The sequence below is a fragment of the Anolis carolinensis genome, chromosome 4 (genome assembly GCF_035594765.1).
Source record: "Anolis carolinensis isolate JA03-04 chromosome 4, rAnoCar3.1.pri, whole genome shotgun sequence".
Lineage (NCBI taxonomy): Eukaryota > Metazoa > Chordata > Lepidosauria > Squamata > Dactyloidae > Anolis > Anolis carolinensis.
The window spans coordinates 212,246,032-212,271,227 of NC_085844.1; the positions used below are offsets into that span (position 1 = coordinate 212,246,032).

At 43.3% G+C, this 25,196-nt stretch overlaps 1 protein-coding gene across 1 annotated transcript in view; it reads right to left on the minus strand.

Annotated features, from left to right (window-relative positions):
* Positions 1-4,247: 4,247 nt before the first annotated feature.
* The window catches only part of arl8a (ADP ribosylation factor like GTPase 8A), a 53,054-nt gene continuing 32,105 nt past the window's right edge, over positions 4,248-25,196 (minus strand). The window contains exons 4-7 of the mRNA XM_003220574.4: positions 20,198-20,291; positions 16,255-16,322; positions 13,668-13,738; positions 4,248-6,176 (exon numbers count right to left, since the gene is read on the minus strand). Of these exons, the coding sequence (XP_003220622.3) occupies positions 6,127-6,176; positions 13,668-13,738; positions 16,255-16,322; positions 20,198-20,291 (283 nt within the window). The 3' untranslated portion in view covers positions 4,248-6,126. The remainder of the gene's footprint in view (positions 6,177-13,667; positions 13,739-16,254; positions 16,323-20,197; positions 20,292-25,196) is intronic.

The window sequence follows — 25,196 nt, forward strand, 5'->3', positions numbered from 1 at the left end:
CCCATTGTGGAAGGAAGGAGAAACGAGTTGGACATGTAGATGAAAGGACTGAAATCATGGTTACTTAGTAGACGCATTCATTTCAAAGGAAACAGGAAAAGCTGTTCACAATCAGCCAGGCCGACATTTCTTCCCCTTCGGCTGGTTGCGAGTGACCCAAAGGACAGTATACACGTGGTGCGTTTTTTGTGCTGAATAGGATTCCCTTGTGACAACTTATGTTGTACAAGCATGCACAACCTTCTCAACTTCCCTGGATTCTGACTCCCATCAGCCCCAGCCATATAGTCTGGCATCTGCCAGGAGGGCGACATATCCCCTGCCTTCAGGTAGAAGGTGCACGATTAGCTACATTGAGGACAATGTACAAACAACAAACCTGGAAATATTCCTAGCGAGTACAACAAGCCTAAATGTTAGTGACAGAGACCCAGGAAGAGAGGTCACTGTCTTGAATCAAGACTCTTGATTCACAGCCTGCCAGGGTGGGTGAGGGGCTTGTGTGCAGCCTAAGCACTGATGTGACCTGAATATCTAAGAGGACAGGAGGGAATGGATGGAAGCTGCTATTCATACAGTGTTTTCCCCCTGCTGGTTTACCCTGAGCAAGGGCCAAGCAAGAACAATGCTCAGCTTGTTTCAATGGCTTCTGGTTGGTTAGAGATCTGGGGGTGGAGAATGGATGAGAGGGAGGGAAAGATACCATCCAAGACCAAGCCTGGCTGGAAAATTGAAGTTTGTGGGAAGAGGGACAGCGGGAGGAGGCTAGTGTGCCTTAACATTTGAGAGATGTTGGGGTCAGGAATGGGTAGCCAGAAAGGTCATCTCCTCACTCAACTGTGTAAGAGAAAGCACTTAACATACTGTGTTACCCCTGCTGGGATTTTGAGCTCAGAATGCTACTGCTGGAAGGGAAATAGGATCTGGAATAATCCCAGTAGCCAAAGGCTAGATGGCAATTATTTGCACAGCCACCAATACTGGATTAAAGAAAGAACATCAAATTAAATAACAGACAATTCCTAGGATGGGACCAACTTTCCTAAAATCCAATATACACAAGTGAAAAAGCAGAAATACAAATGGAAAGCAGTCGAATTGTGTTGGGATCTTAATACATTACAATGCGGGATTATTTATTTTACTAAAAAAAACCAAGAGATCCACCAACCAGGGCCCTATAAAGATCTTGTTGTTTATTCGTTCAGTTGCTTCCGACTCTTCATGACTTCATGGAATAGCCCACACCAGAACTCTCTGTTGGCAGTCGCTACCCACAGCTCCTTCAAGGTCAAGCCAGTCACTTCAAGAATAACATCCATCCATCTTGCCCTAGGTCGGCCCCTCTTCCTTTTTCCTTCCATTTTCCCCAGCACCATCTTTTCCAAGCTTTCCTGTCTTCTCATTATGTGGCCAAAGTACTTCATCTTTGCATCTAATATCATTCCCTCCAATGAGCAGCTGGGCATTATTTCCTGGAGTATGAACTGGCTGGATCTTCTTGCAGTCCAAGACACATTCAGAATTTTCCTCTCCAACACCACAGTTCAAAAGCCTGTCTTCCTTCATTCAGCATTCCTAATGGTCCAGCTCTCACATATAAAGATCTACACATACTATTAAATAATACAGACATTTATTCTAAGTATTAGAACTGAACAGAGTTCACGGTCCATTCTTTGCAATAAGAGAAACCAGTTAACCACGAACCAGCATTGAAGGTTTTGAAAATTATTTGGCTGGTGTTTTTAATTTCAAATAGTTTCCTTGGGAGTGTATCAGACATTCCTGAGTAAGATCATTAACAGTTTATCACCATTTTACTTGTTTCTTTACATCATTGTATATCGCCAATTATGAATAGCCTCTGTGCAGGGAAGAGCAGGGACCGCCTGCCCCCCCCCCCCTCCCCAAGACTGCTTCTTTCTCTGGCAAAAATCCAGTGTTTTATTTGACGGAAGTATTGTAAGACCTCTCCTTTCCCTATCTGAGATAGAACATTGGGTATGTTTGAGTGATGTAAAGACCTAGTTAGTACTTGGATGGAAGATTACCAACAAATGCCAGGTGCTATAGGCTATACAGTACAACCTCCCATATATGTAGGGGATATGCTTCAAGACCTCACCATCAAAACCTGAAACTGGATAACAGTGAAGCCTGCATTTTGATTTTACTTTGGCTGGAAGCACACCATAAAACCACACTGAAGAGTTTAGAGAGGCTTCAGGGGGGAATATTCTCAAAGGGTAGCTAAGTGAAATCATGAATATCAAATCCATGGATAAGGGGGTTGTATTGTATTTCAGAGGAAAGCACTGGCAAAACCAGTTCTGGAGTAGTCCTTGCCTAAGAAAAACCTACAAAGTATATTAAGTATATATTGCTATAAGTCGACAGGCAACTTGAAGGCAAAGAACAGTGAGGTCTGAATATGGTCAAGAATGTGTTCCACAAAAATTTGTGGCAAGGAAAGATTCCACAGCAAATGATCTCAGGAAACAATTCAACCTGGGACAAAGACTTGTTAAGATGAATAGATAAGGTAATTAAATCAATAATGGCTTTTTTAGTGAAGGGGAAAGTGGTTGTCCAGATGATAGTGAAGTCCAAAATCTTCAACCAGCATGGCTAATGGCCAGATGATGGCAGGTAAAATCAAACCACATTCGGACACCCACATATCTCTATCAGTGCATTACTGACAAGGTGACAGATAAGCTGATACCTTTTTATATTCAAGACAAGGTCAGGCTGATGAGGAAGTTATGTGCCTTGCAATGGGTCTATCACGCTCCATTTGTGAGTCTCCCCAGTAACATTCACTTGGTTATCATTCTCTGATCTAATCCAGAAGTGATTCTTATGCTTATTTATTAAATTAACATATATACAGAAGTGGATTAAAATAAAAAATAAGTGTAAAATCTAGCACTTCTAAACCTGGTTAACATATGAGAAAGATACTGCTAATAAATGAGATTCCAGAAGGCTAGCTATATTCATCTGTAGCAACATGAACACATTTTTGGCAAAGTGTGACACATCTTGGAGACTAATACAATTGCAGTGTCTGAATTCCCAGCAAAACTTCATTAGTTCATTGGGGTTGATAATTCACTCCTTGCTGCTGCTCAATGCTTGTCACCTTCTTGGCCACAGATTCACTCTTATCGTAAGAGTGATGTCTGGCTCATTCACCATTCCTGATCATGTCAGAATGGTCAAAGCCATCCAGAAAAAAGAGGGACCCTATTCTTTATAAACCCACGAGATAGAGGGAAAATGTATGTACAAGAGTAGCAACATACACAGAGACACAGAAAGATGGTGTATAGGCAGTCCCCGAGTTACAAACATCTGACTTACAGATGACTAATAGTCAAGAACTGGGGTGAGGCTATATAAAATGAGAGAAATCTACCCCTAGGAAGGGAAATTCACTCCTGAAAAAGTTATTGTGGGGAAAAGGTGTCTCCACTGAAGCTTTCTCACCAATCCTTGTTTCCACAACAAGCCACATTTTTCAAAATCCAATTATCAAAGGGGCAGAAAGTGAGTTGAAATCGTCTGAACAGGGGCACAGACAGCAAAACAAGAGAAGTTAACTCTTCCCTATGGTATCCAAAGCATGCATGTATGTGTCAGTCCAATCACTTGCCAGTGAAGGAATTCACAACACAGAACTACACAGCTTTTTTTGCTGTTCACCTGTTCATGTTTTAGAGATGAAGGAAATCCAAGAAGATCCATACAGTCAGTTCAGATCCCATCAATTTGTATGACTCCCAGAGGCACTTGCAAGTATCTAAAGATAAGCTCTTGTTTCTTTATTGTGTTGTCTGATCTAGGAAGCTAAACAGGGTTAACCCTGGGTAGTACTTGGGGAGAGACCACTGATGAATACTAGCTGCTGTGAGCTATGTTTCAGATGAAGGAACTGGTAAACCCTTCTCTGAGTATTCCTTGGCAAAGAAAATCCTATGAAATTCATGTTGTTATCATAAGTCAACAGGCAACATGAAGGAACATATATATACATAACAGATGAAATCTTGTGCTTTTGGAGTATTTAGGCCTTCTGGTCTCCTTGCTGTGTCATTTTTTCTCTTGCATAGGTTCTGCCTTCAAGGGAAGAAAGTTTTAGTTACTAAACTAAGTCTGTAGAGGTAGCAGGTTCAAACAAAATGTAACAGAGTGACCATGACCCAATTCAGAGCAAAGACAATCACAATGCAACCACCACCAACACAAAATTGTTAATTTATTGTTATTAGGAGGCAAAAATGTACTGTTACAAGATTCATTTCCCAACAGAGAAGGTCAAAATATGAGCCAAAATATATTTAAAAAAGGAATAAATGACACTTTACAGTTCATTAAATAAAAAAGTAAAATATCTCCTTGTGCAAATCTGTGAAAATGAGAAAAGATGGGGAGAAGAAAAGATGCAATTAGAAAGCCACCTCCCAACCTCAGAAGCAGCTTTGAGCAGGAAAGAGCCAGGCAAGGGCAGGAAGGGCTCTGCAGTCTCACACCTGTCAGTTGCTTAAACCAGGCAGAGGAAGACATGACCACACGTGGCCTATAATCAGCTGCCCTTAACAGGGAGACAAAGTGGCCAACACATGAAGCCTGATGACCCTTCCCATAACCCCTTCCTGGATACCCTACTGCAGTTGCTCTAAATCCCAAGAGGAGCAGACAGAGAACATGTGACAGTGGCCAGCTCTGTCAGCCTGCATGGACCTCCTTAGCTAGAAACTCTGGCACTGTGTTGTCCAGCACATAGTGAAGCACAACCTTCTCATGCAAACTTGTGTGCACACACCAAAGATCAAGGTTCCCTCACTCCTCTTCAACTGACTTAACAAAGGCCCAAAAAGGCCCAAGCACTGCTCTTAGACCAGGCTGTGATGGCAAAAACACTTGCAAGCTGGATAGAGCATCACTCCCATCTCCTGTCATTTCTGTTCTTTAATCCACATCAGGGGAGTCCAAGCATCCCAGGAGAACATGTACATAAAGCAATCCCCCTAACCATATGCTGAAAAATCTACATGGGGATTTTTTCAAGGGGAAGGCCTAGGAAGAGTCTTCATGAGCCCTGTCACTTCAGATGTGATTTCTTTGGTAGCACACACAAAAACTCTACACTGAGATTGTACCTTTATACAACCACTGTATATGTGTGTGTGTGTCACACTGTATACTTCTGTTTGGATGCTGACCCCATACCTACAGAAAGACTCCTGCCCGAAAGAGAAGGGAGACTTACAAACAGGCTTGTAAAAATCGACAGCTCCCAATCCACTCCAGATAGGAGATGGTGCAGGACAAAGGCAGACAATGAAACTCAGAGATCTCAGGAACAAACTGAGAAGGAGACATATAGTGTGAGTTGCTTGAAACCACGATGATGTTTTTTAACTCCCCTGGGATTTAGGGGGCGGGGGAATGAGATGACACCAACTTGCCTCTAAAGCCTTATACCAGAAGACTAAATGTGATCAATACTGCTTTCTGAGCCTTTCCCAGGGGCTCATTCCACACCCGTACTACTGAGCAGCTTGGAGCAGCAGAGAAAGAAGCAGAGGGGGCAGAGTGCATTAGATTCTGACACAGAGGGAGAAAGACAGGAGAGAAGAGAAGGAGGTCTTTTGTGGGATCCAAAGCCATGCTTCATTCCTAGCAAGGGCCCAACTGCCCAGTGGCTTTGCAACACTCCCAATACTGTGTTAGGTAGTTCCCTGCCCCTTCTGTTTGCCACTGCCCCTTTGACAGCTCACAGGCCCCTTTTAGTAACAGCGTTAATTGCTTAAATTAAAAAATTAAAATATATATACATATATATATATATACTGTACACACACCGACAACAACAGAACAGTGCCAAAACCAGAGTAAGGAGCAAGGGAAGGGGGGGGGGGAGACAGTTTCTTTACAATAAAAACAGGAGTTCAATGTCAGCAGAAGAGGAGTTTGGGGTCCCCTAAAAATACCCATCTAGGGAAAGGGATGTGGGCAAAAGGGATGGAAAGAGCAGGAGATGGAGGAAAGAGGAAGGAGGTGCGTTTGGGCTTTTACAATGGCATCTTCCCGATCCAAGATCTGGCCAAAGGGTTCTCAGCTTCGCCGGGACTTTGAGTGCTGAATAAGCCACTGTAGGGTGATGTCTGTCAAATACAAGATACAATTAATGACCACACAGGAAAAATCAAGAAGCATCAATCTGTCGCCTGTTTTGCAGGAGGTAAGGGAAGCATGCAGGTGGCTCACAGCTATAGAGATGCTTTTGCAAATACTGAGGCCATAACTTTATCCTGAACACCATCTGCCTATCCCCAGCCCCAACATATTCTCCATACAGGGAATGATCCTTGTACTTGAGTGAACTGCATTTTCTGTCTCTTGGCCTAAAATAATCCTTCCTGTCCCATCATTTGAGGGAGCAGGTTCCTACAGATGCCAGTGGGCTATTATAACAGCAGTCATGCCCTGCAAAAGTTTTGACTCAGGCTGCTCACATACTGGCAGATAACTATTAACTGCCCATCTGGTAGGGTCTTTTCATTGAATTAGGCAGTACTGAACGTTTAATTCCTACCACGATTTCATGGCTCAGGACTTCATGGCCTCCATGACAACCATGGGGCTGTTCCAAGTGATAGCTGACTCCACTCATAAAGTGGAACACACTTTGGATCTGGTGTTCATCTCAGAGAGCGAAAGGGAGACAGAATCTGATGTTGGAGGAGCTCTTAGTAGTCCCTTTGTCATGATCAGATCATTCCTTGGTCAGGTTTAGACTCACTGGGACCCCCCTTCCCCCCGCAGAGGTGGAGGACCCATTAAGATGGTCCACCCCAGGAGGCTTATGGATCTGAACGGATTCTTGATGTCTCTTGGAGACTTTCCAGCTACCAGGATATGCAATTCTATTGATGCTCTGGTCAATCTCTGAAATACGGAGGTGGCCAGGGCTATCAATACAATCGCTTCGAAACGTCCCCATCCCAAATGCAGAGCTAAAGCGGCCCCTTGGTTCTCCCAAGGAGCTACTAGCAATTAAACAGAAGGGGAGGAGTCTAGCGCGCAAGTGGCAAAAGAATCGGAACTAATTCGATCTTCTAAAGTCTAGGCACCATCAAAAGGCTTATGGCGGAGCTACTGAGGCAGCGAAAAAAGTCATGTATTCATCATCTATTGTGGCTGCCAATAATAGGTCCTCAGAACTTTTCAGGGTAGTCAAAGGGCTTTTAAACTCTAAAGCAGAGGACCACTTATTTCATTCACTTGCCACTTTGCCAATAAGATCAGTCAGATTTGTGATGATTTGGACGCCTCCTATTTATTAGTAACATCTTGGAATGGGTGGTGGCCAAAAAACTACAGAGATTTTTGGATGACTCTGATTTTCTAGACCCATTTCAATCCGGCTTCAGGCTGGGACATGGGACAGAAATGGCTTTGGTTGCCTTGGTGGATGATCTACGGGGGGAACTACACAGGGGGAGTGTGACCCTGCTGGTTCTACTAACCCTCTCAGCTGTTTTTGATACCATCGACCATTGTATCCATCTTGAGCGACTGGCAGGGATGGGATTAGGAGGCACTGTGTTGCAATGGTTACAGTCCTTTATTACAGACCACGCCCAGAAGGTGGTGCTGGGCGAGTCTTGCTCTGTCCCATGACCTGTGAATTGTGGGGCCCCGTAGGGCTTTATCCCCAATGCTATTTAACATCTACATGAAACCGCTGGGAGAGATAATCCGGAATTTTGGAATTCAGTACCATCTCTATGCGGATGATGCCCAGTTCTACAACTCCTTTCCATCGGATGCCAAGGAAGCAGTTCTGCACCTAAACCAGTGTCTGAGGGTGATAATGGACTGGATGAGGGCAAACAAATTAAAAGCTTAATCCAGATAAGATGGAGGTACTTCTAGTCTCGCGTAAGATCAATCTGAGAAAAGGATCACAACTTGAGTTAGACGGAGTTACACTTCCCCTAAAATCTCAGGTACGCAGTCTGGGGGTGATTCTGAATTCCACCTTAAACCCAGAAGTTCAGGTGATGACAGTGATCAGGACTGCCTTTGCACAATTAAAACCTGTGCACCAGCTGTGCCCGTACTTGGGAGAAATCTGACTTGCACATGCAATGGTTACATCCTGTTGGGACTACTGCAATGTGCTTTATGTGGGACTGCCCTTAAAAAGCTTCAATTTGATCAGAGAACGGCAGCCAGGCTTCTCACCAGAGCCAATTCCAGGGAGCATACCACTCCTCTGTTGAAGCAGCTCCACTGGCTACCAATTTGTTTCCAGGCCCAATTTAAGGTGCTAGTTTTAACCTGTAAAGCCCTAGGTTAAGCCCAGGTTACTTGAGACCATGTCCTACGATACAGACTGAGCAGATCACTTAGATCTAGCAAGGAGACTCTCATCTCCATGCAACCCAGGGATAACCTATGGTTAAAAATCTCTAGAGAAGGATTTTTTTTGGAGCAACTCCGAAGTTATTGAACGAGCTACGAGAAGAAATCAGGTAAGTTCCCTCCCTGATGTCCTTTAGAAAAGGAGTGAAGACTTTCCTGTTCACAAAAGCTTTTAATTGATTTTACTGAGTCTTGCATTTTATGGATATATGGGAATTTTAGAGGTATTTTAATTGAATTGAATTTTAATTACCTATAAGATGGATGATGCCATGGAACACTCTTTTAATCTGTTATGATTTTATGTTTATTTTAATGAATGGTCTATGCGGAGGTGTGCGCATTAGATATAGATGGCAAGGAAGAGGAGAAACTAAAGTTACTCCCTATAGTGACCCCATTAGAAATTAGGGAGAACAATAGAGAAGAAGAGTTGTCTAGAGAAGTACAAGGACTAGTGAAGCCTGGGCATGAAAATAAGGTTCTAGGTCAATCAAAGGTCCATCCATTGATACCTTCCGAGTCTGCACCATCTTTACCACCTACCACCACACACCGCCTGTTATCTCCAAACCAACTGGCGTTTGAAGTAGCAGACTCGATGCAGAATAGGGGTAAATGGGGATCAAGGATAGCGGTTTTAAGGTCTCTTGCCCAAATTCTATTTATGAACCCTGTAGATATTAACATTCAATCTCTCAATTGGCTGCATAGAGACTTTCAATCTCTCAACCGCTCTACGCATCTTTTAATTACACTTAAAGACATGTCCATCATTAAGGAGTTACTAAGCTCTAGAGATCGTCTTGAAGCATGGGGCATCTGCATTAGGAGGGTCTTCTTCGACCCCTGGATTCGCCCCCTGATCCCTGACCTACAATCACATCCCCTAGAGCTAACATCTATTAGTAACCATACTCTCCCAAATCCTTTATACTGGACCCCCCCCCCTATCTCAGCCATGTGTCCACGGACCCCCCTAGTTCCCCATCTCTCTGCCCATTCATGTTCTCAACTCCCCCTACAAATGCTTCCTTGTTATAGTCCATCTATTAGTCCACCTAACACCCTAGAGGACTCTCTTCTACTGTTCTCACAAGATACATCTCTAGCCACTACGCACGATAGGTCCCAACACGGCTCTCCTGCTCTAGAGAGCTGACTAGGCCCGTTAAAAGGCAGTTTCATCTTGCCTAACCCTACTGAGGGGGCGGGTGGTCCCCAGGGGGGAAAGATTGAGGTCATGTGGGGGAGGAGGAGAAGCGGTCACCAAAATCCCAGGGAGAAGCGCAATAGAACACTTGCGACCCTGGAGAAGGAAAGGCGTGGTAGTCCTCATGACAGTCCCTTCGGGCTTAAGGTCCTGCTGTTGAATGCCAGGTCTGTTAATGGTAAGACCTCCGTCATCCAGGATTTACTCCTGGATGAGAGGGCAGACCTGGCCTGCATCACCGAGACCTGGTTGGATGAGCTGGGTGGGGTTAACCTCACTCAGCTGTGTCCTCCTGGTTTCGGGGTGCATCAGCAGGCCAGGCTCGGGGGGCGGGGAAGAGGGGTTGCGGTGGTCTTTCGGCAATCCATCGCCGTGGCCAGGTGCACTGTTCCGCAAGCCTCAGGTTTTGAGTGTGTCCACCTGAGGGTGGGTGTCCGGGACAGCTTGGGGATTCTGCTGGTGTACCGTCCACCCCGCGACACAGCAGTCTCCCTCCCTGAGCTTGCAGAAGTGGTCTCTGGCGTGGTGCTGGCCTCCCAGCGCCTGGTGGTGCTGGGGGACTTCAACATTCACACGGAGGCCCCTTTAACTGGTGCAGCTCAGGACTTCATGGCTGCCATGACAACCATGGGACTGTCCCAGGTCATCTCTGGACCCACCCATCAGGCAGGACACACCCTTGACCTAGTATTTATTGCCGACAGTGGATTGGTTGGAGTGGAAGAGCAAACTATTCTTCCATTGTCATGGTCCGACCATCACCTGGTCACTTTAAGACTTACCGTGACCACTAACCTCTGCAGGGGTGGTGGACCCATTAAGAAGGTCCGCCCCAGGAGACTAATGGATCCAGACAGCTTCTTGAGGTCTCTTGGGGATCTTCCTGTCATTGAGGCTGACGATCCTGTTGATGTCTTGGTCGATCGCTACAACAGCGAGATGGCCAAGGCGATAGACACAATCGCCCCTGAACGTCCCCTCTCAACCCGCCGACGCACCAGGGCTCCCTGGTTCACAAGGGAGCTGGCCGTGATGAAGCGGTCGAGAAGGGGTCTAGAGTGCTCCTGGCGGAGAACTCGTAGGGTATCCGACCGAACACGGGCTAGAGCTGCTATTAGGGCCTATTCTGCGGCCTTGCGGGCAGCCAGAAAGGCTTTCTCGGCTGCCCGCATAGCATCTGCAATCAATAGACCAACGGAGTTGTTTTGGGTTGTTGGGGAGCTCCTCCATCCTCCCCAGGGGGAGGAGACCCCTGACAACCCAGCAACCCAGTGCAGCGATTTTGCGCACTTTTTTGCAGATAAAGTCGCTCGGATACGCTCTGAGTTAGACACTGGGGTTAGTGCAATGCCAGGTGAGGTGCCTGAGGCATCTGTCTGTCCGATCTTGATGGATTCGTTTCGGCTTGTTCGCCCTGATGACGTGGACAAGTTCCTTGGAGCTACGAGAGCGACCACTTGTTCCCTAGATCCTTGCCCCTCCTGGTTAATCAAACTGACCAGGGGAGATTTGTTAATTTGGCTTGAGAAAATTATCAACTCATCTCTGGAACAAGGGATTTTTCCATCTAGCCTAAAACAGGCAGTAATTAGGCCTTTTCTAAAAAAGGCATCCCTGGATCCGTCTACTCTTAACAACTATAGACCAATTTCCAATCTCCCTTTCTTGGGCAAGGTACTGGAGAGGGTGGTTGCCTCTCAGCTCCAGGGATTCTTAGACGACACTGATTTTCTGGACCATTCACAGTCCGGCTTCAGGCCTGGTCACAGTACTGAGACGGCTTTGGTCGCCTTGGTGGATGACCTCCGCAGAGAGCTAGACAGGGGGAGTGTGTCCCTTCTGGTTCTCCTGGACATCTCAGCGGCTTTCGATACCATCGACCATGGTATCCTTCTGGGACGGCTCTCTGGGATGGGCCTTGGGGGTACTGCGCTCCAGTGGCTCCAGTCCTTCCTGGAGGGCCGTTCCCAGTTGGTGAAGCTGGGTGATACCTGCTCGGACCCCTGGCCTTTGACATGTGGGGTCCCGCAAGGTTCCATTTTATCCCCCATGCTCTTTAACATCTACATGAAACCGCTGGGCGAGGTCATCCGGAGTTTTGGAGTTGGGTGCCATCTCTACATAGATGACACTCAACTCTACTACTCATTTCCACCTAATTCCAAGGAAGCTCCTCAGATACTGAACCAGTGCCTGGTCGCTGTAATGGCCTGGATGAGGGCAAACAAGCTGAAGCTCAATCCTGACAAGACAGAGGTCCTCGAGGTCAGTCGCAAGTCTGATCGGGGTATTGGGTGGCAACCTGTGCTCGATGGGGTCGCACTCCCCCTGAAGGCGCAGGTCCGCAGCTTGGGGGTCCTCCTGGACTCATCACTGACACTTGAGGCTCAGGTGTTGGCGGTGGCGGGGAGGGCCTTTGCACAATTAAAGCTTGTGCGCCAGCTGCGACCATACCTCGTGAAGTCTGACTTGGCCACGGTGGTCCACGCCTTAGTCACCTCTAGACTGGATTATTGCAATGCACTCTATGTGGGGTTGCCCCTGAAGACGGCCCGGAAACTTCAGTTAGTCCAACGTGCGGCTGCCAGGTTGTTAACTGGAGCAAACTACAGGAAGAGATCTACTCCCCTGTTCAAGGAGCTCCACTGGCTACCGATTATTTTCCGGTCCCAATTCAAGGTGCAGGTTCTTACCTACAAAACCCTAAATGGTTTGGGACCCGCCTACCTTTGTGACCGCATCTCCCGCTATGAACCCACTCGTCCTCTTCGTTCATCCGGTAGGGCACTTCTTTCGCTCCCGCCACCATCCCAGGCTCGGTTGGCGGGGACGAGGGAGCAGGCCTTTTCTATTGTTGCTCCCCGGATCTGGAATTCCCTTCCAGAGGAGATCCGGCAAGCACCCACCCTGGCTTCCTTCAAAAAGCTGCTTAAAACCTGGCTCTTCCGCTGCGCCTTTGGATAACCGAGCCCATAGCTATAGTAGTTGCACAGGCCACCTCTTTGACTTGAAACACTGCACTTTATTCCTCTGCCCCAAAGCATCTTAGAATACCACATTGCATTTTAGTTCTAGTGGTCCCTCCAGGCCATCCTCTCCTCCATCCCAGTGGTCTTTTTTTCCCCCCTCTTTCTTTGCAGATTCATGTTATTTGAGTGATTATATTCCTTCTGCTTATGTGATTGTTTTAGTCAATTGTTATGTTTTGTTTTCGTTTCTAATTCTTATAGCGTTTTATAGTGTTTTCAGTGTTTTATTGTACAATGTTTTATGCTGATTTTATATTGGAAGTCCCTTTTGGGAGAGAGGGCGGTATACAAATAAACTTTTACTTACTTACTTACTTACTTATGTTACATTGCTTATTTTAATGATGTTGTGAGCCACCCTGGGTTCATAGGGATAAAGGCGGCATATCCAAAATAAATAAATAAATACCACCACCCAGGTGGTGATTAAGGACCAATGTAAGGTGAGTTGTGCTTTAGAGTTGCTCTAACAAAGCTATTTTTCTGCCCTTTCCCCTATCTGATGCGGACAGGGTGCAAATACTCTTTGCCCCCCCCCCACTCTCTGATGGGGAAAGGAAAGAGGATGTGTGGGGTGCTGAGAGGCACCCCGTGCACCTGCCATTTCATCAGCAATTGCCGGCGAAACGGAGCAACGAGGGAAATGTGAAGATCTCCTTAATAGGTTCTCTCTTGGAATCCCTGGATCTTCCAGTATGACTCTACTGTCAATGCCCAGTCATTCTAGAGGACCTAGAGATTTTTAGAGATAACACATCTCTAGGAATCACTATGCTCTCCAATTCGATTCCTATGGCCAGCTTCCAGCAGAAATCATTCCGAGAGAGCTAGAAATTCCTAGAGAGATGTTCTCTCAGATAAGAAAAATAGCCATTTCTTGATTCATGGTTTTTCACTTTCACAGGGATTTGGTGCCCATAATCTCAGAAAATGTGAGAGGTTTATTGTATTTCTATAGCCTTCCTCTTCCCTTCCACACTTACCAATGTTGTCCTTTTCTTTGCAAGAGATTGAATAGCAACAGATCTCTCGGTCCTGGATGGCAGACAGGTTCCTGCAAGGGAAACACAAGCATATGAGATCAAACTTTTTTGGGGAAAAGGACCATACACAGAAGACATACACAAATTGATATAGCAACAGGCAAGGCAACAAACAAGCAGCAGTGCAAATAAGAGTCTACGATTTTGGATTATGTGATTAACCATGAATGTATTGTTTTAAATGTTTTAATTGTTTTAATGTATTTTACAATTTTCTTTTAATGTCAATTTGAACTGTACACTGTTTTTAAGGCATCAAATAGTTGCCTATGTGTAAAGCTGCCTTGAGTCCCCTTCAGGGTTGCGAAAGGCGGGATAGAAATGTTGTAAATAAATAAATAGTTATCATTATGAATGCTGGAACAAGCTCTTGTCTCTTCTTCTTTCCCATGCCTGTTCCATGGAAAGAACATGCATGGACTTCACATTCAACCAGAGTTGGGTTTTTTAGGTTTTACAAACACACAAATTTCAATAATTTTAAAGCTGCCTTTAACAGCAAAAGCACCCCAAAGGCAGTTTCCAGAATAAAACACAAAATGTTACTATAAGTCATCTCTCCACATCTTTAGTTTTGACTTTTCAGATTTGATTATTTATGGATTTGGCAAAAATGTTATCTCTAGAAATCTCTAGCTCACCTAGAAATTTCTTTATTCTCATTTTAAAAAAACATTCACGGAGGACTTGTGCCCTTAATCCCATTGAATCTGAAGGAATGACTGTATTACTAAAAGCCAGAGAGATAATGAACCAAATATAGTGGCTCCACAATCAATCAATTGCAAAGTCCCAGAAAGGACCTGTAAGTCTACGTGTCCTATTAAAAATAGCCCCTACATTTGACCACTTTCTTCCTGGATAAATCAATTTCATCACATTCAGTCAATTATTCCCTGGCAAGTATGATAAAATGCTAACTTAATTTCTAACTCTAAAATCGCAGAAGAGTCTTAGTAAACCATATTCTGAACATGAGTCAGCGGTGTGATGCAGCAGGTAAAAAAGCCAATGCAATTATAGGGTGCTGAATGAATAGGAGTACAGTGTCAGAATTGAGGGAAAACATAGTCCCATTCTAATCTACTTTGGAGAAACCTCACCTGCAATATCATGTCCAATTCTTGGCACCACAATTCAGGAAAGATATTGACAAGCTGGAAGATGACCAGTAAAGGGTGACCAAAACCAAAAGGTTCGGAAGCGAAGCCTTAATAGGAGTGGCTTAGGGAGCTGGGTATGTTTAGCTTGGAGAAAAGAGGGGGCATAACAGCCATATTTAAATATTTGAAAAGATGTAACAGTGGTATGGTTAGAATGAGCATAGTATACACCACGTCTGTGATGAAAAGAAGGTTGTTATTGTAAGATGCTAAATTTACTAGATGCAAATTCTCAAAATGTAAATTCTACAGGAAGAAAAAAAGTAGTGGAGCATGTACCCAGACCTCACAGACAGAATGAAGATGACAAGCTGACTTTTCTCTCTCCACACTATCCTCTTAGAATTTTCTAAGCGGCCTGCCTAAGTTCAATTTTGCTTTCCTTATTTTAACAGGACTGTTCTAAAAGGCCACATCAGTTAGAACAAGAAAAATGAGACACAAAAGCTAGCCTCTGCTGCCACCGTGTGGTAAGGCTCAAACCTTTCACTGTCTCCATAGTATTTCCACTTTTTTAAATTTACCTTGATACTTAGATGCAAAGGTGCAAATACTGAGACCCTATCCAAGCTTCATCATCAATGCAAGAAAATAGGAAAATGTATTGTGGCACCTTGAAAATAGAAAGGCTGCCATAAGAACTAGGGGCACAGAATCCAAGATCCTCCCAGGCAGGCCTCTCTTCCTCAAGCACTAGTGCCAAAAACAATGGGATGCACATCCATCCACCAAGTTTCGCCCCTTTATCCGCATACACATCATCAACCAAAATTATTTTAGTTTTTGAGACAGAATTCTTCAGGACAATAATAACGGCATTTATGAGAAACATAAACATTTACTGTAGATTTAGAGAAGTGTTCTTAAGTTTTTTATCCCCAAAGGCTTGGCTTGACTTGAGATTGATCAATAGGTCCCTCATCAATTGAATTCAGGGGAATATATGTCTGAATTAATTAACCCAACCGTACCTTTTGTCTTCTTTGCATTCTAGGTTTTGCCAATTCATTTTCCATAACCTACAAGTGTTCTGGAGCTATTGTAGTCCCACAGAAATATATACATTACCCTGATCTACAACTTACCAGCAATGGGCCACTTAGCTCAAACTGAGGGATCAGATTCTACCAAAAACCCAGTGTCAATTCTGCTCATATAATGTTATTACTAATCCTACTCCTTTCAAACTATATTGTCAGATACATTCACCTGCTCAGCACAAGATATGCCATTTCCTACCAGCAGTGCCTTTCTGCAGTGTACACAGAACAAAAAGATATGGCTCCTCACAATGGGGAGACATATATCTGGCTCTGAGAAGGTGGGACCAACAGCAACACTCTGTCACACTAGCAACTACTTACATCTTCTCAATGAGCTCCTTCTCATCCAAGGCACCAGGCAGATCTCGCTTGTTCCCAAGAACTAGGACCTGCAAAGGAAGAAACCATAGATCTCAGTTCAATTTAAACTGGTAGCTGTCAACTTCTGGAACAGTTTGAGAAGAGTCCATTGATCAGGTAAGACAAATCTCTGTATCCATGTTTTTAAGAAAACTGGCAATTTTAGATCTACAGAATCTGACATTAACTGAGGGATCTTCCTGCAAATTTGGATTCAGGAAATGAAGCCAGTTTTCTATGGCTCTCAAAAGAGTGAAAACACAACACAATACTTTTATAACCCCATACCATAATCCTGAACACTAGGAAAATCTAAGGAAACCAGTGGTACAGTGCTTAGATTAGAGCAACCTTGAAACCTGAGCAATTTAATTCAAACAAATAGTGCTAATTATGTATCTCCCTAAACTTTAAGAAACATAAGTAATTTTTAGAACTGATAAGTAGTGCAAAATGAGTTAGTAAAACCTAAGGCCATGCAGACTTTTCTGCAAAATTAAACTTTTGATTTGAAATACACTGAATGCAGTTCTCTTTAGAAATGTGACTGTAACACTTAGTCTTTATGTGGGGTAGTCATTATTGTTAAATACAGGGAAGGCACATGTTATTATTTGCTGTCTAGCCTATTTCGATAGATGGCTATGCTATGAATGAGAAACTTCTGAGAGCTCTGGCCATCCCTTACCCTGCTCAAGTCTTGCAAACCTAAAGCCATCACTTCCTTGATCAAATAATTCAATCGAAACCTCCTGGAACAAATACATGACCCGCCCCCCAAATGAAGGACATATTTTTTTTGCGATTATCTGCAATCTTGCTGACTTTGATTTCTATCCACCTGGAATGTGGTCTTCCCTCTTCCAACTCCTCCCACCTTACCAAGTTTCAGTGTTTTTTCTAATGAGTTATATCTTTTCATGATGTGCTTAAAATACAACAGCATTAGTTTAATCTTAATTTTAATGAGAAGCCTGATTTGTCTTTAGACTCATTCGTCTTTTTAGCCATCTATGGTATTTGTAGAACTCTAGTATCGCATTCAAATGTGTTGACTTTCTTTCTGTCAGCTTTTTTTTGTAATACTACCACTATTCCAATAAATAAACAAAGCTCTGAATATTTCTGACTTCAGTATTTTAATCAAACAAGTTAAATCATATTACACTGATTAGAGCATTGGGAAATTTTCTAGTTTTATTCTTTTCTGAAAACCCACACCACTGCTTGTACCTTGCAGTGTTGTGTAGGCTACCAACTTAAAACATTTATCTATGTTTAGCAGCTGGATGGATAAGCATCTCAAAAGGAAAAACTGAAAAGACAAGTTGAGACTGTTCAGAGTGTTGTGACTGCGCCTTCGGGGATTATGGTTGATGGTGATGGGTTTCGAAGAGGAAGAAAAAACCCTTGTGTTGAGGGTTCACTGGAGGAGTTGCGCAGGAAGCGACTTAGAGAGCTATATGGGGGATCTTCTGAGGAAGATTCAGATGGGGAGTTTGGGGAAATGGATGCTGAGGAACAGGTGGTGGCTGGGGAAGTGGGCACTGAATGGGCACAGCCACCGGAGATGTCTGGGGATTTGGGGCCTATGGATACTACTGAACCTGGGGTTTCTGCAGGAGCTGATCCCACTTGGGATGCTTGGAGAAGGGAGGATGGTTCTTTAAGTGTTCATGGGGCTAAGTGTGGGCAGGATGATTGGGACTCCAACGAATTGCTAGGTACTCCGGATCCACGAGCTCTAGCTGTGTGGAGTTCGGACTCTGAGTAGATTTGGGACACCTGGTGTTTGAGTGTGAGTGTTTGGTCACCCAGGAGGAAGGGGAATAAAATGGGAATGTTTGGCCATTGCACTTTGCGTGTGGCAAGGTGTTGCTGAGGCACCATTGGGATCTCTGTGTTTCCGTGAAGACTGGACTTGGACTGTGATTCGGATGAAAGTTATCTGGGACTGCTCTGCAGCAGAGGGATGGAACTGTGTGGGTTTCCCTGGACTGCATTCTGATTACTATTTCTAGTTGCTGATACCATCTGGCTTGGCTCTCGCTGTGTCTTATCGTGGACCTGGTTTGGATGACTGCACCCTCTTCGGACTTTGGATTGAATTTGACCTGGCTTCTGTCTACGCCCTCTGACTGACTACTACTCCCGGCTTCTGACTACTGGTTTGCCTTTCAGAATTTGCTGCTGCCTCCTGACCTGACCTTGGATTCTCCTGACGACGGCTATTCATCATCCCTTTGAAGCTTTCGGCTTTATCTGCACCGTGGAAGCAGTTTACTGCTCTTCTAGTTTGTTTGTTTTCAAGCCAGTTTGCTGTTTTTCTTTTGGGAACTGTCCCTTTAAATCCGCAGAGCCGGCTGTCTGTTTTCAGAAACGGCTTGAAGCCAAAAGAGGCTTTTGCACTTTCAGTTATACTCTGCAGCTTCTGGAAGGTTTCAAGCCTTTGTTTATTTTGCAAATTTTCTTGTAGTCAACTCTATTTGTTCTCCAAAGCTGAATTGAAGCGTTTCTGTTTTAATTGAATGTCAGCATGGGAAAATAGCGTGGCTTGTTTTTGAGTTATTTTTTGTCCAAACTACTTTTGAAACACTGATAAGTGAAGTGTTTCAAGGTTACTTTCTGTGTTTATGTTATTTTTGGCTTATCTTTGGAATAAACTCTGTTTTGTTTGTTAACTGGCGTCTGACTCTTGACACAGAAGCCCTTATTAGGAGCCTCTTTGATAAATTTAATTTAGGATTGCTGCCTCTTGGTCTATCTGTATTGGTGCTTCCACATGTGCAAAGAAAGGAACAAAGCCTTTCTCATATTAACAAAGAAGGGAATGGCAGACAAGGCGATGTTCTCCTTTAGTAGACACAATAGACCAAGTTCTTCCATTATTATTATTTTTTTTTGCAGAGTAAACAAAGATAGAGAAGAAATCAAGCAAAAGGAAAGCCTAAGTTTTAAAAAAATATACTAAGTATAAACACCTCTCTTCTATGGCGCACATTACAGCAATAAATTTACAGATATCCAGCTGTCAAAGGTAACTAAAGCCCTACAGATCTCAATACTCGTTTTAGATACAATGTGTTGTAGGATAGAGGCAGATGGGAAGAAAAGGGTGAAAGAGATGGGGGATGATTAATATTAATGAAGAACATCTGTCATCAGTCTTGAATATGTTCCCTAGTGACAATAGTCACCACATGTTCATCAATGAAAAAAAAATATGCCAAACCACACAGATTATCATCTAGCTATCCAAATGAACACCTTTTGCTTTTTATCTCAATTAGCAGCTGCTTATCCTACTACAGGACAGCTCAGATTACTATTTTTGAACTGTTCTAAATAACAAATGTGTCTTCCACTAGCCATCATGGGCTTCTGTGAAGAAGATGGGATATACATGATTTTTTTAAAAATTACAGTACCACATTGAATATAAGGCAAAAGCTAAGATCCATGTTATGAATTGTGTCTCCTTCATTTTATATGCAAAGTTCTTTTCAGGATCTGTTTGTGCAGTACTGTTATTTTATATTCCAAACAGCATACTTTCCATCTCCCCAGTTTCACAGTAATAGATCTTTAGCCCAACTATTTACATCTTAGAAAAAGATATGATAAAATCACTGTGTAGTAGAGAAGAACATAAAGACATAGGGCAGATTAACTCCAGGATTTACAGCTGAATATGGTCCTGCACACATTCAGAAGGCCTTCCATCCTCTGCAGCATTTAGAATAGTAGCCAATTGTTAAAGGCTACTGGCCACTGGCCACCCACTCCAAGACCCTGAAGGTCCTGAAATAATCCTTCCTGCTTTTTTTACAGGCAAAGAATTACTCAGTGGGCTTTAAGGGTAGCTTCAATGCACAAATATTCACCCCCTCCCCAAATATCTTACAGGAATGCCCTGGAGCTGTGGCTTATCAAGCAGGTTGTGGAGTTCATTCTTTGAGGCTTCAATCTTCTCCAGATCTGCAGCATCTACCATATAGCTGTAAGAAAACAAAGACATTAACACTTAGCTCAACAAGTAAGAAGTACTGCTCTACAGTGTAGCCATAGCCACAAAGAGGAAGACAAAATTAATATGGCACCATACCTGACCACCCCCAAAAAGGAGGTGATTTACTCTTGAGTCTTTGTCTCATCTACTGATTAGGCATTTTCCCCAGTTGAGAAAGACAAAACAATGAACCAAAACATATCTCAAAAATGAACAAGTTTTACACAAAATAAATTGAATTTCTCCATTTTTCCTGGCCCCTTCCATATGAATCTGCTGAAATGACTCCCCCCCCCCAAATCTGTAGAAACCACATTCATTTATTCATTATTCATTAGTGGAGAGAATGCTTTGTGGGTTTATTTTACATATTTTTAATATGCTACCTAACTATTCCAATAAGCCACTCCCCACCCCAGTAAGAAACCCTCATACGATTTTACTAAATGCAACAATCCAGCTACTGGTTTCACAAAGGGAATTTCACTAACCAGAGGCAAACTTTCATCTGTTACATTATGCATTAGGCAGTATGCACTTGCTCACCTAAAAAGGAAGTAGGCAGCTTATATGTGATGCTGAGTGTGAATTTCCTGCATGAAATTATTTTATGTTATAATATGTATTCAAGAGCATTGAAGCACTCGGGATCATGCAGCAATATGGAAGGGTACAAATTAACACTTCTCCAAACCAAACAGGATATGCAGAAAAAGGGTTTTTAACGGAGCCCAAGTTGTGCTGATGCTAAAGAAAGATTTTGTGTGGCACCACAAGTGTAGGTGAGAAGCAGCCAGAATCTAGTACAGAGTGAACAGAAACACAGGTGCCTAAGAAGATTAAGGTTTCAACATTCCCAGGGCTACGCCGTGGCATTTTCTACTCCAGCTGAATCAAGGCGGTCCAAGATCCAAAACAGGAAATATGCCTTAGCATACAACCTCTTTGGGAGCAGACTCTATCTTTTTTGTCCATGTTATTTTGAAAATTACTGTGTATTGACAGCATGATATAAACCAATACAATACAGAGTAGAGAGCCTTTTCAGGGGGAGGATAACATTGTCTTGGTATGAATCTCTCAGAAGACCATCTGCCAATAGTGGGTATGACTATTCTATTTTCTCCCCTACCCACCCCACATCCCTTGTGTCTGACAGCTAGCCAAGGACTATACAGTGCCCACTTCTGTATTAACAATTTTGAAGGAATATACCGTATTTTTCGCTTTATAAGACGCACCTGATGATAAGACGCACCTAGTTTTCAGAGGAGGAAAATGGGGAAAAATAATTTGAACTAAAAGATGACCTAGAACATTTTAATAAAATAACATGTAATATGTAGACATTACCGCAACATCAGCCACTAGGGGCAGAGTTGAGCGCTTTTTATCAGCAATTCGTGGAGTGATTGTTTTGCTTTGCTCTTGCTTTCAAGGAAGGCAGATGGAAAGATGACGGTACCGAGCCGCTCTGCCCTTGCTCCCGAGGGAAGCAGAGGGGCAGAGGTGGGGCCAAGCCGCCCTGCCCTTGCTCCTGATGGAGGCAGAGAGCGGTATCAGGCTTCTCTGCCCTTGCTGCCGAAGGATGCAGAGGGGCAGGAGTGGAGTTCAGCCGTTCTGCCTCTGCTCCCGATGGAGGCAGAGCGGAGGAGGACGGTACCAAGCCGCTCTGCCCTTGCTCCCGAAGAATGCAGAGGGGCAGGTGGGGGGCCAAGCCGCTTTGCCCTTGTTCCTGATGGAGACAGAGGGGCAGAGGGTGGTATTATGTTTCTGCCCTCGCTCCCGAAGGCTGCAAAGGGCAGAGGTGGAGCTCAGCCGCCCATCCCGTGTTCCCGAAGGAGGCACAGGGAAAGAGCCACTCAACTGGCTCAGCTGCCTCCAGGCAGCGGGAGAAAGCCCAGGTGAGGTCATATTGCGTTTATAAGACGCACTGACTTTTCCCCTCTATTTTGGGGGGGGGGGGAGTGCGTCTTATAAAGCGAAAAATATGGTATATCTAATTCCCTCAATCTTCCACCAGTGCTTTTGGGTGGCTTCCATGCTAATGGTTCACTTTGGATTTAGCTACTAAACAGTATAGGAGCTACCATCTTAGCTTGCTTGCTTAACATCCAGACTAAACTCTGGATCATATTCCTCACCCCCTGGTATGGAAACTATCAGCTGTCAGTGATACACACACCCACATAATGGATTTGTGCTTTCTCCACATTATGCCTCAGCAAACCAGGTCCAGCTCCCTCCTCAAGCTCCTGTCTCTCCCAGTTGTTAGGCAGGGAAGGAAACTAATTATTTTTACCATAAGAGAGGCAGGTCTATGTCCTTCTCGTCACTTTGTTTTTTCTAACTGATGCATGAAAAAATGGAAATCTGGGTCCTAGAGTTAGAAATACAAACTACAGATTACAGTAACTGTAATCTACCTTCCAAACCCTGATACTGGAATACATTTTATAATGTAAACCTGCAAACTATTCCAGTAATTAAGGACTTCAAGTTGGACGTTCTTAGGAACAAGGGTCATCCAAGATGCCTGTGAATAATTCAGACCACAATAAAATCTGAGTAAGAAAGTAGTAGCTGCTGCTCCAAGCAAACATCTAAATACTTGACTCGGTGTGTTAACATCAAAATGTCTGTACTAATACAGACATGAAACCAGCTATGAGCCAGGAGTTCTGAACACTTTGTCCTTGAAATGTGTAATTCTAGCTCAGAGGATTCAAGGTAAGGTTGGCTGAAACATTTGTTTGTTTTTGCTCATGAATTCTTTAAAATCTGTGAATTCCTTCATAAGTGGGGATGGAATGAATTTGATAAGAAAAGGCTCAAAGCCAGTCAATTCTTCTATCTAGACCACAGATGGAAAAAATACAGACCAAGGGATACATGCAGTCACACCGGGGTGATTTTGTGGTTATCTAGGCTCTCTGGGGTAAACATCTTCCCCCAAATGTTTTCTCTAGGGCTATAGGGATATTGTTGCCATGTGTTTTTATTTAGTGCTCTTTTTAAAACTAGAAGCAAACTGAAAATGACTTGAACTCATTTCTTGTTTGGGGGGGAAATCGTGTTAGGGATGCACTTGGGAGCATAACATTTTCCCTTCCCAGTGAGATGTGTGGACAGGTACAGGGTGGTTCACCAATTTATCTAGGGGACTAATATGGTACCTAATCTACCACGGTTGATCATAGAATAGAGTAGGAAGAGACCAAAGGGGTTATCCAATCCAACCCCCTGCCATGCAAGAAAATACAGTAAAGGTTCTCCTAATAGATGGCCATTCAACCTCTGTTTAAAAACTTCCAGGGAAAGCAACTCCACTACACTGAAAGGCAGCATATTCCACTCCTGAACAGCTCTTACCATCAGGAAGTTCTTCCTAATGTTTAGGTGGAATCTCTTTTTCTGCAGTTTGAATCCAGTGTTCTTTGCTAGCCTCTAGAGCAGCAGAAAACAAGCTTACCCCTTCCTCAATGTGACATCCTTACAAATCAAGATGACCTAGGCTTAGGATTTTGAGGACTTAACTCTAAGACATTTGCATTTGAATCCCCAAATGAGTGCTAAATGGATTTTATTCTGAAAAGCTCTTCATCCTTATTTTAATTATTTCTCTGATTTATATCCCACTTTTCTCCTCAGAATGTATAATAGTTTGAGTGCTGGATTATAACTCTGGAAAACAATGTTTGAATCCCTGTTCAGCCATGGACACCCACTGGGTGATCTTGGGAAAGCCACACTCACATATCTTCAGAGGAAAGAAAAGGCAAACCTCCTTCTGAACAAATCTTGCCAAGAACCCCATCATAGGTTTACCTAAAATGACTTGAAGGTACACAACATCATCATAATTCCTCCTGTATGATCTCAAAATGGCTTAAACACCGTAACATCTGTATGATACACCTGCACAAAATGGTCCTTTCTACACTGAAAACAGCTGCACCATTTGACTTTAAGCAGCGCAAACGGGGGAGGAATTTCGTTTCAGATTCATTTCTGAAGTACAGTAGAGTCTCACTTATCCAACATAAATGGGCCGGCAGAACATTGGATAAGCGAACATGTTGGATAATGAGGGATTAAGGAAAAGTCTATTAAACATCAAATTAGGTTATGATTTTACAAATTAAGCACCAAAACATCATGTTATACAATAAAGTTGACAGAAAAAGTAGTTCAATACGCAGTTATGCTATGTAGTAATTACTGTATTTACGAATTTAGCACCAAAATATCACGATGTATTGAAAACATTGACTACAAAAAAGCATTGGATAATCCAGAACGTTGGATAAGTGAGACTCTACTGTACTAGCTTTCCTTCAGTCTTGCTTTTGATTACTGTTGGATAAGTGAGATTCTACTGTATACATTACCTTCGTATTTGGGTTTTATAAAATTTGAATGCAGCAAAATGTAAAACTCCCACAGTTTTGAATGTCTCCCTTAGGTTCAATTACTGCTATCTCCAGTTAAAAAGAAAAGGTAATGAAAAATATCTTGTCAGAGATTGTAGAGAGCTGCTGTCAATCAAGACTAAAAACACTGGAGCAAAGGGGCAAATGATGTGAACTATAGCTTCGTACAGAATCCCAGCTTCTTCACTAAAAACATTATACAGTTTAAATTAAAAATGTATATTTTCAATTGCTTTGTTCTTACAAGTGAGTTGAATAATTTCCTCAGCTTTCTCCCCACCATGGAGAAAATGAATATTTGCTGTACAATTCTTGCTCTGTAGCAACACTTCCAAACTTATTTTACGATATTAGTCTGTGAATTTCTTTTAGATTTTTGCACAAAAAAGTGTATTTTGAAAAATTGCTGCTTTTTGTGCAACAGAACATCCCAGGGTCTAATTTTATGTGCAACACTACTT